Source organism: Nicotiana sylvestris, chromosome 7 (genome assembly GCF_000393655.2).
Source record: "Nicotiana sylvestris chromosome 7, ASM39365v2, whole genome shotgun sequence".
Classification (NCBI taxonomy): domain Eukaryota; kingdom Viridiplantae; phylum Streptophyta; class Magnoliopsida; order Solanales; family Solanaceae; genus Nicotiana; species Nicotiana sylvestris.
The window spans coordinates 107,509,639-107,526,123 of NC_091063.1; the positions used below are offsets into that span (position 1 = coordinate 107,509,639).

The window sequence follows — 16,485 nt, forward strand, 5'->3', positions numbered from 1 at the left end:
GTGAAGAAAATGAGAAGTGAAGTCAGTTTTGGCTCTGAGCGCCTGAGGCATCAAAAAGTTCTACTGGGTCGTACATTTGACCCAACAATCTCTGAGATGGCTGGAATGCGCCAAATTCTGGAAATGGTCGAGTTTCAACGTTGGGTGCATCTATTTTACATTAATGCACCTAAGGTGTATGAGGAGGAGGTACAAAGTTTCTTCGCTAGCCTCTTTCCAGTTGATACTGACCATGTATGTGCTTTGGTCAATGGGGTGGACATCGTCTTTGAAGTAAAATTATTTGGAGAGATTTTAAAAGTTCCTACAGTTGAGGTGTCGAGTGTACGAGATGTTTGTCAGTATAACTTCAGAAATGCAGTGGTAAAATACAATGCTAATTAGAAAGGGGACAAGATCCATAAGAAAGCACTACTCCCTGTTTACCAGCTGCTGTTTGAATTGGTTAACAAAGTCCTGTTGCCTCGAGCTGAAAGGAGGTCAATGACTTCTAAGTTTGATATATTCCTAATGGAGCAACTGGACGGTTTCAATCCTGTAAGTTTGCCTGCTATTATGATTAAACACATGCAAAAAGTTGCCACCTTCAAGGACGGTAATCATGGCCTTCCCTATGGATTCTTGCTTACTCAAGTGTTCAAATTCTTTAATGTTCCACAGGGAATAAGTAAAGTGGGAACTCGAAAGCAGACATTCTCACAGACAACTTTGGAAGAGTGCGAGTGTGTGGAAAAGTATGGGGGTGATGTTTTAAGCGTCAATACTACACAAGAGGGGGAGTGATTTGTGTGGTACCCAATTTTTGCTTAACTAAACTATAGAAGAACCTGGTTCTTCTAGATGTTCCAACTACTACTGTTTGTGGAATAATAAATACAGAAAATAAAGAACACAGAGATTTTTACGTGGAAAACACCTGGCTCAAAAGGTGAAAAAACCACGACATATTACTTAGTAGGATTTTTCCAAACTTCCACTAAAATCACTGAGCCAAAACAGCATTTACAAAAACTCTTTGTAAACCTAAGGATTAATCTAATCCCGTTGTGGCACACAACCTCAACTGTTGCGACAACTTCAAGTTAACTCCAACTTGAACACTTTAGGTACCTAATACAATTGCTTCTATAAAAGCTGAAAGGCACAATGTAAAATCACCGACTACAATTGAACTAGAATAAAAGATAGACACATGGAATTGGTTCTTCTATCTCGTTCAAGTAGCTCCAGGATTGCACACTCAAATCACACATAAATTGTTTGCAAAATCGCTTTGCTCTTTTACTCTCAATTTAAGTTTAACTTCTGCTTATGTGCATTACCTGTAAAAGAGAATAACACTGACATTTAATAGGTTAGTAATCAGAGTTTGACTGAGATTCAATTGCTACTCTTCTATCGTATAAGAGTTCATGGTGATCTCAAATTCTAATACTATCTTCTTCCTAAACTGTGTTCTCTTCATGTAAGGAGTCTTTCTCTCCTTATCCAATATGCAACTTTTTCGATCAGATCAGGAGATATTGCTTCTTGATCAGTTATATTTATCTTCTTCACGTGCATATCATATGTACAGGTTGATCATGACTGTGGTTCACAAGATGGACCTGGTCCATGTTTGAGTTCTTTTGTCAATCTTCAAAACTTCATCTGTTCTTGGGCCAACAAATTCCCCTGTTTTGATGATGACAAACTCTGTGCTTTTTACTTACTTGGATACTGTAAGAACTCAGCTTAACCATCAATACAAAGTTTAGAAAATTCACTTATCATCAATGACTAGGTTAATTAGGTTATAAATATCACTTATTCAGAATATGTAAAACACAATATCTCTTCCCCTTTTGGCATCATCGAAAAGTTGCATACAAAGTGTGAGTCCCAGATTTTAATAAGTACTCATGGCCACTGGGGCAACTATAAGTGCAATCATGGTTTAATCATCAGTAATCAAACAAACATATTTAAATTATCACGGAAAGATTATCATTGAACAAGAGCAAAAACAGTAGATATCATTGATAGAGATATGTTGCTACCACAATCCACAACCAGAAAGCAAAAAACATTTAAAATATGAGCAAAAAGATAGAAAAATTCCTAATTTGGGTCACTGAAGGTACTAGACATGTCCAGGAGACAAAAGCTATGATTCCTAAGGCTTGGGGGAGCTAGAGGGTTGGTTTTGGGCTTGGAGATTATTCAGTATATTATGAAGAGTTCTATTATTCTTCTATTTTTCTTTGGTAAGCTCAGTTCTGAGAGCATCCCTCTCAGATTCCACCTCTGCCACACGAGCCTTGAGCCTAGCTATCTCAGCATCCTTGGCTTTACATTCCTGAACTAAATCCCTGACTTTGCTATTGATAGGAGTTTCCTTAGATGAATCAGGTTCATTTGGGATGACACTGACTAAGTAGTCACAAGCAATCAGAGTGTTAATGCCAAAATGATCCTTGCTTGAGGCCATTTCCCATTTCTTCAGATGCACACTGCACCTATCTAGAATCGTAGTCAGAATAAAGCCATAGAGGGTAGCATGAGCCTTGGAGCCATTTATGACCCTGTCCAGCAGCTTGATGATGAAGGCACGCCAATTAATTTGCCTTCCACTTTCCAGGCACTCCATAAGAACTAGGTCCATATAATTGGCAATATGCCTTCTCTCCTGTCTCGGTAATAGGCACTTATTGACAAATTCAAATAAGACCTTGTGTTGAGGCCTCATTTCACTTTTCTGAACAAACCTGGCTTTATTCACATCTTCAGCATCACAAAACCTCCTGGTAAGTTCAAGGGCAGTAGGAAGGGAGTCCAGACAAGGCCACATTTGCCTTGTATAGTCATCAAACCCTTCAAAGGGTATATCAAGGATCTCTCCCAGTTTTTCTGTATCAAAGGACACTTGAACTCCTTTCACCAGGCTGCTAACCTTGCCATCTTTAACCTCTGTATTTGCCATAAACTCAATTATCTCATTCCTAGCTAGCCTACCATCCATCTGAAGGACCATGTCCTTTCATCCCTGACCAGCTAAGGCATCCACCAGTCTCATCATTCCTGGCTCCACCGGGTCTTTCAGCAGTCTACCCTTCAAAATCTTTCTTTTGCCAAACATGGTAAGCTTGTCTTGTTTACATCAGAATCACCTTCTACTTCTTCTCCACTCCATTCCTCCCCTTCAGAAACTTTCACTTGTTTACTTTTCACTACAAACCTTGTCTTCTTAGCTAGTGAAGGTTCAACAGCCTCAGACACAGAGTAAGACTTCTTGGAATAAGTCTTGGGCTTTTTGGGCTTGGGGGTTTGACCCTCTACTGGTTGAACTTTCTCCTGATGGATATGTTCCATCTCCTCAACCTCCACAGCCTCTGAGGACTCTGTAACCTTCCCTTTTACTTTAGTCAACTTTTTCTTCTCACTCTCAGCTAGAGCCTTTTGGAGATCACTCTCACTCTGCTTTACCCTGCTTCTTGTAGCTCTACCCTTTGAACATGCGGCACGATTTCATCAGCCTTTTAATTTGACTTAGCATGCCTTGTCATTTTGACACCTGGCTTAATCCTATTGGCTTTTTCATTTGACTTGGCGTGCCACACCATTTAACATGTGGTTACCAAATTGTGCCTATAGGAAGATGTTATCTTCGGCTTAATGAAGTAGGCTCATCACTTTAGCCCAATGAACTTGAACTAATTTATTAAGTTCATCTATATCGGACTTATATAATTATATTCGCCCAATAAATTTATTTGGACTAATATATCTTGAATTTAAAATATAGTCCCAATTATTTTATTAAATTTAAATTCAATAAAATTTAAATGCTTACAGGGTGCGTACTGAAAGTACAAGGCATGGAGCATCCCGAATAAAAACATAATAAAATACTGCATATTATATTAGTATATAAATATATAGGCATTCAAGTTTTCTTTAATTCTAATTAAAAACAAACAGTCAATGCTAAACTTAAATTCCCAAAGTAAAATTAATTATCACGATTATCAAACATTACCAAATTGTTCCATTTTTATTCTCTTAAAAAATATAATATAAAACTTAAAAGATCTTTTTTCCTCATCAAAAAAAGAAAAAGAACAACGAAAGATTCAAGAACAACTAGTAAAATACATTTATATGCAATCTTTCTTTAATGGATAGAATCGTTAATCAATAGTTGTATTCATGATAATTTTCACAAATGATATTCGTTGTAATAGTTAAAGAATTAGGAATGTATTAGGTTCTTCATCATCCAACAATATGCAAACAAATTTAACAAATTAAAGGAGAAATTTCTCACCCGAAATGAACGCCAAAAGTTCTAATTGTTGTTAATGTCAGGGAGGTAACGGTTTGCAGGTTCTTAAAGAAAATATGTGTAACGACTCGGTCAGTCGTTTTGAGTATTTTAACATTGATCCCCTATTTATTGTCTCCTTTTATGTTATATTGTGATTATGTAACTTGTCCGTATATTCGGTTTTGGGTTTCGGGTGATTTTCGGAGTGAAATGGGATACATAATCCCTAAGTTTGAGCCTTAAGTTGATAGAGTTGACAATAGTTTGACTTTTGTGTATACGACTCAGAAATAGAGTTTGACGGCTCCAACAGCTCTGTATGGTGATTTTTAACTTAGGAACGTGTCCGGATGTTGATTTGGAGGTCCGTAGGTTGTTTCGGCATGAATTAGCGAAAGTTGAAGGTTTGGAAGGTTGGAAAGTTTTACCGGTAGTTGACTTTATTGATATCGGGGTTGGACTTTGATTCTGAAAGTTGGAATAGGTCTGTCATGTCATTTATGACTTGTGTGCAAAATTTGAAGTCAATCGGAGTTGTTTCGGTATGAATCGACATTAGTTTTGGAATTCGGAAGTTCATAAGTTCATTAGGCTTGAATCGACGCGCGATTCGTGGTTGTAGTGTTGTTTGATGTGATTTGACGCTTTGAGCATGTTCATACGATGTTTTAGGACTTTTTTGTATGTTTGGTTGAGGTCCCGGGGCCTCGGGTGTAATTCGGACCATGTTGGGTGCATTTCGGAACCTTAAGGATTGTTGAAGCTATTGGTTTTCTACAGGTCTGGTTTCCTTCTACGCGTTTGCGAAGGTTTTACTGTGTTCGCGTAGAGACTTCAAGGGTTGTTAGAAATTTACATTTCGCATTCGCAAAGAAGGGCACGCGTTTGGTTTATGTGTTTGCGAAGATTGGGATCATTTGTCCATCGCGTTCGCGAGTGGGTTCTCGTGTTTGTGGAAGAGGACTTTTGGCAACACCTTAATTTAAAATTGAGGGTTCTATCTCATATTTCATATTTTGGACCTAGAGAGCTCGGTGTGAGGCGATTTTTTGAGGGTTCTTCAAGGAGATTATTGGGGTAAGTAATTCTAACCTGGATTGGACTATATTTCATAAATCTATCACCATTTTCATCGTTTAAGTAGGGATTTGAGTTGAAAATTTGGGGAAAATGGAAAAAACTTCCTAGACTAACATTTTGAGTTTTGAAAGGTGATTTGAGATCGAATTTGAGTAATTCTCGTATGGTTGGACTCATTATCGAATGAGTATATGAATTTTATAATTTTGGTCGGGTCCCGAGGCGCGAGCCCGTGTTGACTTTTTGAGTTGAATTTTTATTATTTTGCAAAGATTGTAACTCTATTATTCGAATTAGCTTCCTATAGTTTATATTTATGGTATGAAGTTGTTTTGGCTAGATTCGAGTCGTTCGAAGTTGGATAATCGAGGAAAATGCCTACTAGTGGATTGAGTTAACGTGTCTTATCTAACTTTGCGTGGAGGAATTACCCCTTAGGATTAGTGTTGTTTGTGATAATTGTGATATTGAAAGCCATATATGCAAGGTGACGAGTGAGTGCATGGTCTAAATGTGAAAATTACCGGTTTTAGATATGTAGATTCCTTTCATGCCTTAATTGAGTTACCTTAACATATTATAATCATAATTTTTAGTCTATTTTCACACGTTCTACTTGTCTTATCTCTTACTTGCTAATTACTCTACATGTTTAGTTGAAGTTCTTGTTTCCTTTATTCCGTATTTATTATTTAATCGTTGAACTCTTTTTTTGAAGTTGTTATTCTTGGAATATCTTGTTGTTGAAATATATATTGAGTTGTAAAGGCCTTGATTTGCATTGAGTCAAAGTGTTAAGTTGTGAAATACTATTCTTGCTGAGTTATTCCCCACCGGTTATTATTGTTGAGACTCTTGTGTACTTTGTGGTTAAGCCATGGGCTCTTTGTTGTGAAAACACTGTTATTGTTATTTTACGTGGCAAGTTGTGATGTTGTGCACTTGAGGTGCGATTTGTGATACGTTGTGATATTGATACGCGTGCGGTGGTATAAGATTTTGGGGTTGAAATGCATGCGGTGAGATAAGATGTGCTTGATACCCGTGGCTAGTAGGGAAACTATTAGAAGCCATATGGTGTGATAAGGTGGGCTAAAACGCGAGATGCTATTTCGGAAAAATAATTTTTAAAACCAAATGCAAGGCTCTCGCAGTGATATAAGGAAAGATCGTGAATTATTCTTGTGATTTGAGACTACAAGGCGGTACCTCGGTGGTGACTCTTGTTGGTATTTCTCTATTGCTGCATTTGTCTTTAATTATTTTGTTTCCTTAGCATATCATCCTTGCTTTTCTCCGTGTTGCATTGATTGCTTTAGTTCCGTGTAGCTAAGTTTGATATGCTATTTGTTGTTTCAATTTCATTATTATCATTTCTATACTGTCATACACTTGTACAGTTTTTCTTATTTATTCCAGTAGGGCCTTGACCTGACTTCGTCACTACTCTACCGAGGTTAGACTTGGCACTTACTGGGTACCATTATGGTGTACTCATGCTACGCTTTTGCACATCTTTTTGCGCAGATCCAGATACTTTCTACCAGTCCAGGCAATAGTGGAGGTTCAGTTTCAAAGACTTCAAGGTATAACTGTCGGCGTCCGCAGGCCTCGGAGTCCCACTCTACCTGGATTATTTTATTTCCCTATCCTTATTTAGACACTAATGTATAGAGATGTTCAGTATCACTTCATAGAGCTTTTGACTTGTATTTCACCGAATTTTGGGCTATTATATATATATAGAGAGAGAGAGTTGTGGAGATTTTCTGTATATTAGTTGTTGAGTTTTGAGACTTTAATTTTTATTTCAATTATTTTCGCATGTTGTTAGGCTTATCTAATCTTAGAATCTAGGTGCCGTCATGACATCCAACGGAGGAAAATTAGGGTCGTGACAAGATGATTAAAGTAAGTTATGGAGATGGGTAGAGAGGTTAGGGTTGTACAAATGTTTAGAAATGGTGCTTTTGGGAGTAAAAAAAATATTATGAATAATATGGTGAAATTGTTGATCAAGCTAAAAGTGTTTATAAGCTAAAATTTTATAAACTAGAGTTGACCAACTTATGATAATTCTGTTTTAGTCCAAGCTTCTTTTTGGTCAAAAGTATTTTTTTTGTTGGCAAAAGTACTTTTCCCCTTATAGATAAGGTGTTTAGCCAAGCTCTTAGAAGTAAAAAAATATTTTTGAATAAAAGCGGAAGCAATTTTGGGAAGTAGAAACAATAGCTTATTCCCAAAGAAACTTTTTAAAAAAACGTTTTTGAGAAAAACACATTTTTTAGAAATATTTTTAAAAGCTTGCCACATACTAATTATTGTTCAAAAGTGATTTTCACCAAAAATACTTTTTAAAATAAGCTAATTTTAGAAGCTTGACCAAACATGCTATTATTTTGGCTTATAATCACTTAATTTATTAAGTACTTTTCGTGTTTGCCAAATATGTAAATAACCAAAAAGTACTTATAAGCGGGTTTGTACTAGAGACTTGAGTTTTGCTTGTTTGGCCAAACTTCTAAAATCAGCTTATATTTGAGAAGTATTTTTCTTAAAGTACTTTTGGTGAGAAGTGATTTGTGTTTGGCTAATTAATTTGAAAAATAATTAAGAACAACAATTAATATTTGACCAATCTTTTAAAAGAGATTTTAAGTGTACGTTTCTCAAAAATACTTAAAAAAGTATATTTGAGGAGAAACTATTTTTTTTTATTTTTTAAAATTACTTCTGCTCGTACCTAAAAAAACATTTTTTTCCTTCTAAAAGTTTAAAACTTTTTTTTAAAAAAATACTTTTCGCCTGTAGCCTCTAAGCAATTACAGAACCGTCACGGGCATAAAACGGGCCGGGTTTTATCCGAGCCGAAGTTTGGGGTTTCTTGGTAGTTGGGCGAAGGAAAGGGTTTTACACTCTTCACTACCTGAGCTCTCTTCCCTCCACGTAGCCGCAGTCAAGAAGAAGGAAGTCACCTCCTCCTCCTCCTCCTTCTTCTTCTTCTCATTTGTTATATTTATTTTCATTCAAGTCTTACGCAGTTGGATCCAGACGCAGATCCTTAGAATAATCTGCAATGGCCACTCTCGTTCCTCCTACAACCACTGTTCCCCCAGCTGGTTCCAAACCGGCGGCTGTCGAACCGGAGAAAGTTGATTATTCGAACTTGCCTTGCCCTATTCCCTATGAAGAAATTCACCGCGAAGCTCTCAGTTAGTTTCACTCTACACTTCATGCTTATCATTGTGCTTATTTACTTTTTTTTTACTCATGATTTTACTCTATATAGGTATTGTATGGAGTGAAATGCAACTGAAACATATGTTTGTTGAAAGACTGAAACTGCTTAATGTCCATTTAGTTTTAAAGCCTAGCTGCTGCAGAAGTTGTTGGGTGAATGTAAATCTGAATTTATTCGAAACTACCCATTAAAATAATATTTTGGTTATACATAATGTTTACTAATGATCACTGCAATGTCGCCTACAACAACAACAACATACCCAGTACATAAATAGAAAAAACTTTGAGTAGCCTTTCCAAAGGTTTATTAGTGCTACTAAATCTGGCACTTATCAGTGCTTCAGGAATAAAATCTTAACCAGCTTTTGAAATCATAATCAAGTTAAATGGGGCTGTATATTGGCAGTTTTAGCATCTCTTTCCCTTCTATGTCTATATTTCAGGCTTAGGTTGATCCACCTATTAATTCTGCCGCTTATTGATGTGCTTCTTTTCCTAATAAAGTCTTATCGCTTGGCTTCTCTTACAGTTCTTTCATGTATGTGTTATATGCTTGGAAAGGGGAGGATTAATTAAAACATGTCTTTTGTTGGCAGTGTCTTTAAAGCCAGAACTTTTTGAAGGATTGCGCTTTGATTTCACCAAAGGACTTAATCAGAGATTTTCACTCAGTCACAGGTTAGATTTGGTCTTTCTAAAAAAGCACACATCAGGCTTATTGGTATGCTTTCTGCTTTCCTGGAGGGGATGTATGTTTTCTTGATGATGAGTTAAATTTGGTTCCTACTTGTCAGTGTACTTATGGGTCCCACAGAACTTCCTTCTCAGTCTACAGAGACAATCAAAATTCCAACAGCTCACTATGAGTTTGGTGCTAACTTTATAGATCCGAAGGTGTGTACTCAATAGTGTCCCTCTTCAAGTGTCTGAACTTTGAATCATGAGGATCTAATCATGGAGCCATTACTGTTTGATACAGCTGATGCTTTTCGGCAGAGTATTGACAGATGGAAGGGTTAATGCTAGAGTGAAGTGTGATTTATCTGAGAATCTTACCTTGAAGGCGAATGGTCAGGTAAATATTCACGTTCAGATTTTAGTCGTGCGCTCTTTGATGATGTCAATGGAGTGGTTGATGTAGATTCTATCACAAGGTCAAGAAAAATAACTATCAGTTTTATTCTTACCAGTTGACCGGTGAGCCACACATGTCGCATGGCATGGTTAATTTCGACTACAAGGTAATTGTCTTTCTGTTTCTGTATAATCATTCAAGGATGTACCAGTACGATACTAACATAAATGATGCTTACCGTTGGGATGCATGATATACTGTTGGGATGCATGATATATAGCTGCCTTCTTTTGGTCAAGTGGTATCATGAACACAACGCACTAGAGGTGGTGATACTAAGTAGTGTGTGCTTGTCTTCTGTTCATATACAGGGAAAAGATCACAGGTCCCAATTTCAACTCGGGAATGGTGCATTATTTGGAGCCAGCTACATCCAGGTGAAAGATCTAAACTTTGTTATCCGTCACTTGACAAGGCAAACGAGATTAACTTGAAACAAATTTAGTGTTTAAATCATGAAAGGCTGAAATGCTTCAAAATTTGAATGGCCTTCTCTTTGCCCATTCATCGTAAGAAACAGTCTAAAGGCTTCAGACGTTCCACTACTTGCACGAAGTATCTTGAGTTTTGAAGCGACTCAATTTTGGTTATCCTAGTATATTTTCATGCTCAAGACGGTAAAGCTAAGTAACTTAATCACTTAGGGTTGCGTCTCAAGGCTACAGTAATGGAAAGAAAAAGGTACATAAAATTGCTAGGACTAAAATGTAGAGTGAAGTGGAAAATGAAACAAGAGTAACAATCAGAACTTGAAAGTCAGATGACATAACTTTATTAAAAAAAGTAAAACATAAAAAATGAAGTCCGATGACATAAGTGGGCATGGTGCTAATAGGAGGAAAAACTAGGGACTGATGTGGCTTCATTAACACTACATTGATTCCCAGCGGAAAAGGAAACTGAAATATTCACTCATTGATATAGAAAGCTAAAATGTGTTCCTCAAACCATGATCTCCGAAGTAGTAAGAATGTCAAATTGGCATTGCCTATTACCTTCACTTCCCTTTACCACCAAAATATTACCTATTAAAAACTATGCCATTGGATCTACTAAATCTTCTTTGCTGTCAACCTTTTGAGTTCATAATGATTTCCCGATCCCAGTTTAACAAAATATGGGTACACTCCCCAGGGAACACAACATGATAAGCCAATTTTCACCAAACAGAAGCAACATGTACTTAAGTTACGCAGTGCGTGTTTGGTAAATAGAAGTTCTGGGATCTGTTCGGAAAGTGTTGGTTGGCGCCTGGTGATTTTATGTGGGAGGTAGTAAAGAGATTGGTGATTGCTCACCGAGCTTGAGCAGTTGTGGGTGTTATTTGTTGGAGAGGCCACAATTGGCAGTGAGACTTAAAGGGGAGGTAATTTGAGGATAGGTGGTTACCTCTCCTTCACAACTAAAATTTTCTTGTCAAAAAGACAAAAACTATGCCCATTTGAACTGTTGCATCTTTTCAAGACTCAACTTTGTGAGTTCCAATTCCCAGTTAAAGAAAACCTGCATATCTTCGCCGATCTAAAGATCCATTCTTATGCAACTACATGGCAAGCCTATTTCCACCAGCATAAGTACATGTTCTTAAGTTAGGCAGTCAGTGGTGGTAAATAAAAGTGCGTTTAGGGTTTACTTGAAAAGTGTGTGGTTGGTGGCTGGCAATTCCAGGTGTGCAGTAGTCACGAGGGTCGAGGTGCAGCAATGATTTGCTCAACGAACTTGAATAGTTGTGACTTCGTAGAATTAGGAGGTTTTATATTTGGTGAGGCTACCCTTTGGTGGTTAACCATTAAAGGGGACCTAACCTGGTGTAGGTGGTTGACTAATTGTCTTGAAGCACGAAGTCTAGTATATTGGTGAGAGGAAAATATTTCAAAGGGACATGTTGACCTGAATTGTACCAGTCTAGGTTATTACTCATTTTTGTACATGATGTATAATTCCAATTATTTCTTCAATTTAGAAAACTAAAGAGAATAAGGCACCTTTTGTGGGAGGGGGAGATAAGAGTACATTTTGGAAGAAGATCTGGAACTCAGAGGACCGAAGAAGGTTGCCTTATTTACATGATGCAGAACGAAGAATTACATCATGAAGGTTGACGACCTTTAAAAAAAGAATCAAATTGTAGTAAATTGATGCAGGACGTGCAAAGAGTACAGGAAAGAGAGGCTGATCATCTACTTCTGCAATTACTTCTGCATTGCAGAGTCACCTCAGAGTTTGGGCCTTGGTTTACTTGGCATTATTTGACTGTAGTTGAGGCGTTGTAGCACAAATGAATCTGACATGTCTTCTCTGACAATTTGGAAATAGAGGAATTGAAGAATCTTCAGGGAGAGAAGGAACCTAGGGAGCATAAACTATAAAGAGTTGTAGTTTTTGTTTCTTTTAAGGTGTAAAGTAAACTAGTACTGTCTTGCATAGCTAATTGGGTTAACTTGGTGAAAGATCATGGTTAATTCGTGGAGGGATTTTGAAAATTCTTTTGGCATTGTGTCAGTGCATTATTAATGAAATTATCCTGATCTAAAGAAGAAAATGAAAGCCCAGAATGAAGTAACGATGTTTACAGATGGCCTGATTTTCTTGTGAGAATTAGAAATTCTATCAAAATTATGTGGTTTTACTTTGATTAATGAAGTGTTTCTGAAATCAAGTTGACGTATTAGTGGACTACATTTTGGTTCTATTCTTGCCAGTTATTTTTTGGGAACTTAGCGTTACACACCAATCAGATTAGTGGACTACATTTTGGTTGTGCTTTGTGATGCCTTTTGGTCATCCTTGGGCACGTGTCATCTTCATCGTGTTCCTCTCATGCTTATGTAGATCAAAATCTATGCTTGTTGGAAATACATTTGGTAACTAAGCCTTGATCTATCTTTGCAGAGTGTCACTCCACATTTGTCTCTGGGTGGGGAAGTATTCTGGGCTGGCCAGCACCGGAAATCTGGCATTGGTTATGCTGCTCGCTATAATACTGATAAGATGGTATTTACTTGTTAGGATACATTAATGCTTAGTGTTCAATCTTTATCATCGCCGTGGATCATTTTTTTTTTTGCTGCTTTGGGTTTGTTTTCTTTTTTCCTTTTTGTTATGTCTGTATGTTTCTTAATGGTCTTATTATATTGTTAGAATTCTTGATATTGGTAATACATGTTAGCAGCTAAATTGATTGAGGATAACATAATTTTCTATTTTGAAATGCACTAGCAACTTAAGTTGATTGACCTGCCTCTTCATTTTCTTACCACACTTCTCTTCCAGAAGAAAAGAATGTGTTTCTTCATGCTTACGGCATTTTATCTTAAAATCATGGTTTGATTACTGGAATGTTGCTTAACAGTTGAAGATCTCTGTTTAATACGTTGTTTGTAGTGAATTAGTTGTTGCTACATCCTGGCCCATAATATCGACCAAAAACTTTCAATTTTCAAGTGCAGCGCTACATATAGCCATTTTTCTTTGTTCTGGGGTTTTTCGTCCATTTAAATTAGAGGACCTGACAGTCTGTGGACATCCAGGTGTGAGGTTTTTGATAGCAAATGAAATTTAGAATCTATTTGATATGCAATTCGGTTGATAGCTTCTTCAAAGGATATATGAATTGGAAGATTTGGCAAAAAGAAGCACAAGAATGTAGATGGCATTCTGATAAAAAGTAGAAATTTCTATGGCTTTACTGCAGTTAGATGATATTTTAGAGGAATAATGAATCCAGTTCTTCCTTTTTGTGTTATTATGTTTTCCAGGTCTTTCCTTTATATTACTCCTAGTGTTATTTTCATATAAGAGTTCTGTTTTGGTTAGAAATGCATAGATTCAGTTGATAGCTCATTGCATGAAGTTCAATCTAGTTTCGTTCCTCTTGTTGCAGCTTTAAACCTTCATTTTTTCTTTTGGGTATTTGTCCTGTTTCCAGTACTTTTTCTAATTATTCACTAGTATTATCAATTTATTTCTTTGCTAGTTTTAAGGAATTCCATGGTTTAATTCAATATTTTCTTTGAGGGTTCTTCTTACATATTGTTTTTTCTCCCATTTGTCTTTCCTGTGTCTGCTTGCTAGTTGGTCATGCATACAAGATTAAGACACTCTCCCTCCCACTCAACCCCACCCAACCCCCCCAACCCCCCCCCCCCCAAAAAAAAAAAAAAAAAGGTAAGCATAAAGACACTTCAATCTATACCATTAGAAATAAGTCTTTTTTGATAAAAACTTTCAGAATTCTTTCTTTGTCGGGTTATAATGATTTTGTCTCTCGTGTTACTACTGTTTATCTTAAAATATATAAGGATGAGGGTTAGTTTTATCCTTCCTTTGTATTAAAAGACTGTTAAACACTTAAACTCCATATAACTCTTCTATAGAAATACTTTAAGTCAGATAGGAAATGTTGTGGCCATAATTCTTTTCTCTGTAGTAACAACAGCTGTGGAATAAATCAAACTGAGAGTCCATTTTTTAGCATATTTAAGAGTTGACACCATCTGCAGCGAAAAGAGAACTCTTGCATCGTGCTTTCTTTTGCTGATTATTGCCAACATGACATAAATCTGTAATTTGTGCGTTTGTACTTGCTCAGGTAAGTTCAGTTTTTCTTATAATCCATCTGTTGGTTTGTCTTCAGGTTGCCACTGGGCAAGTTGCTAGCACTGGTATGGTCGCACTGAGCTATGTTCAGAAAGTTTCTGAAAAGGTTTTGAACAGTCACCATTAAGTCACCCTCTTCTTGAGATGGTGGTAACCTATATTACTCGGATCCTTCAAAAATACTGTTGAGTGTGTCTTGGATCCTTCAAAAGTTATTCATTTTTGGAGTACCCGGCACGGGTGCAGTAGCATTTGTGGAGGATCCTAGTAACATAGATGGTAACTGAGTTTTGCTTAATGTCTTTTCTTCCAATCAGGTCTCTCTTGCATCAGACTTTATGTACAACTACATGTCCAGAGATGTCACGGCAAGTTTTGGTTATGATTACATCCTCCGGCAGGTAATTCTTTGGACATACTTTTCAGAAAATGTTGACTGGTGTCAATCACACCAGTGTGTGCATTTCAGGCAGCATTCCTTTTGTTATCTTGGAGATCTTGCACTTCATAAGTTTTTTTTTAAACTCGTATAAGAGCTGCAGTTTGCACGTTTGATTGAGGCAATTTGCACAGACTCCAAGAGACCATTTCTTGCATTTAGGTTTGATGTCTTTGTGTTGAGACAATATTTTTGTTCTCATCCATTTTAAGTAAAGATTTTGAATTTTCCTCGCTTTATTAAAAAAAATACTAGTAAAGACGATTGACTTTAATATGTTTTCCGTCTATTGACAAGTGTTACTGGCTGCTAATTTTTTTTTTGGGGGGTGGGGGGTATTTTTAGATTCTCTTTTAGGAGTTTCATGATCAACTTCGTCAACGCATATGAAAGCTTATGATATATATTTGTTTTTCCTGATTGGTTACTAGTTAATCTTTCCTTATGCGATTATGCATCATTTTGTAGTTACTTATCGTGTAATTCTTGTTTCTATGGAATTTATCGTGCTTGCAAAGGACTTAATCTTGGATCACAACACACCAATTTGACCTAGACATAGTAGGCTTTGTTATCCCGATGGCTACTTATCATTGCTCATCAGGAGTTTCACATTTATCAAAATAACAATATTGTATGCTTTGCAGTGTCGTCTTAGAGGTAAAATTGATTCAAATGGCTGCGTTGCTGCTTTCCTGGAAGAGCGCTTGAACATGGGTCTTAATTTCATTCTTTCAGCTGAGGTAGGTGCTGTGGATTTATCCCACTGTATTTCTGTGTTCTTCCCCACCTTGTAGTTCTGTCTTTGTGTTCTCCTCCACACCTTCTGCACACCCGACCCCCCTTAGTCTCTTGTGCTGGGTTGAGTTGAGTCGAGTCTCTTTCTATCTCAATGATATCAAATACCAGACTATTTTGATTTTGATACGTTTATGATTTTGCTTTTGCTTTCTAGTTTCACCCATTTTTTCCTTATTGCTTTTGGAAGTGATCTGATGCAGTCTGTCTGTACCATTCTACTTGATATTCTAAACGTGTGGTTAATTGTCACAGGTTGACCATAAAAAGAAAGACTACAAGTTTGGTTTCGGGCTTACAGTGGGAGAATAGGAAGGGTGGGTTTGGAGATTTAGTTTTTAGAAGTTGATCACAAGGTTGGAACTCAAAGCATCTTTACTCCGTATTCTTTTTCTACGCGATAAGGATCAAAGCATCAGTTTTGTAATTTTATTGAGCGACATTGTTTGTGCAATCAACTGCTGCAGCCATCGATCATTACTTGATTTTGTAGTTTGGGATGTTTATATGCCCAGTTTGTAGTTGTAGAGTTCACTTTTATTCAGAATGAGATAGCCCATTTGGCTACTCCACCACTTGAAGATGGGTAATAATTCTAAAGCTTGAATAGCACATTTGACTACTGGACCACAAATAGTCCTACTCGGGGAAACCTTTTGCTCTGGACTGGATTTGTCGTTAAATTAAAATTATTGTTCCTTTTTTCATCAGAAAAAACGTGATTTATTTATTGCCAAAAAAGTGAAGAGGGAGTGAAGAATCTATAGTCCTCAGATTGTTGGTGAGCTATTTTGATCCCCTTTTGCTCTTTGCCCTTTCACCCTGTCCTTTTAAACTTGTCGATTTTGGATGCATCTATATGAAATGGTTCAGAAAAATTCACTC

General features: G+C 36.9%; 1 protein-coding gene across 1 annotated transcript; it reads left to right on the plus strand.

Annotated features, from left to right (window-relative positions):
- The first annotated feature begins 8,262 nt into the window (after positions 1-8,262).
- Positions 8,263-16,222, plus strand: LOC104217509 (mitochondrial import receptor subunit TOM40-1-like). The gene is made up of 11 exons (XM_009767785.2): positions 8,263-8,598; positions 9,226-9,307; positions 9,424-9,523; positions 9,609-9,704; positions 9,820-9,870; positions 10,076-10,141; positions 12,657-12,758; positions 14,401-14,469; positions 14,681-14,764; positions 15,450-15,545; positions 15,856-16,222. The coding sequence occupies exons 1-11, from the start codon at positions 8,463-8,465 to the stop codon at positions 15,910-15,912; spliced, it is 939 nt and encodes a 312-aa protein (XP_009766087.1). The 5' UTR covers positions 8,263-8,462; the 3' UTR covers positions 15,913-16,222.
- The last annotated feature ends 263 nt before the right edge of the window (positions 16,223-16,485 follow it).

Excerpts from the sequence above, each read along its gene's own strand:
- LOC104217509 (XM_009767785.2), top strand. The coding sequence starts at position 8,463 with ATGGCCACTCTCGTTCCTCCTACAACCACTGTTCCCCCAGCTGGTTCC. Across the intron at positions 8,599-9,225 it reads AATTCACCGCGAAGCTCTCA|TGTCTTTAAAGCCAGAACTT; the intron begins GTTAGTTTCACT and ends TTTTGTTGGCAG. Across the intron at positions 14,470-14,680 it reads TTCAGAAAGTTTCTGAAAAG|GTCTCTCTTGCATCAGACTT; the intron begins GTTTTGAACAGT and ends TCTTCCAATCAG.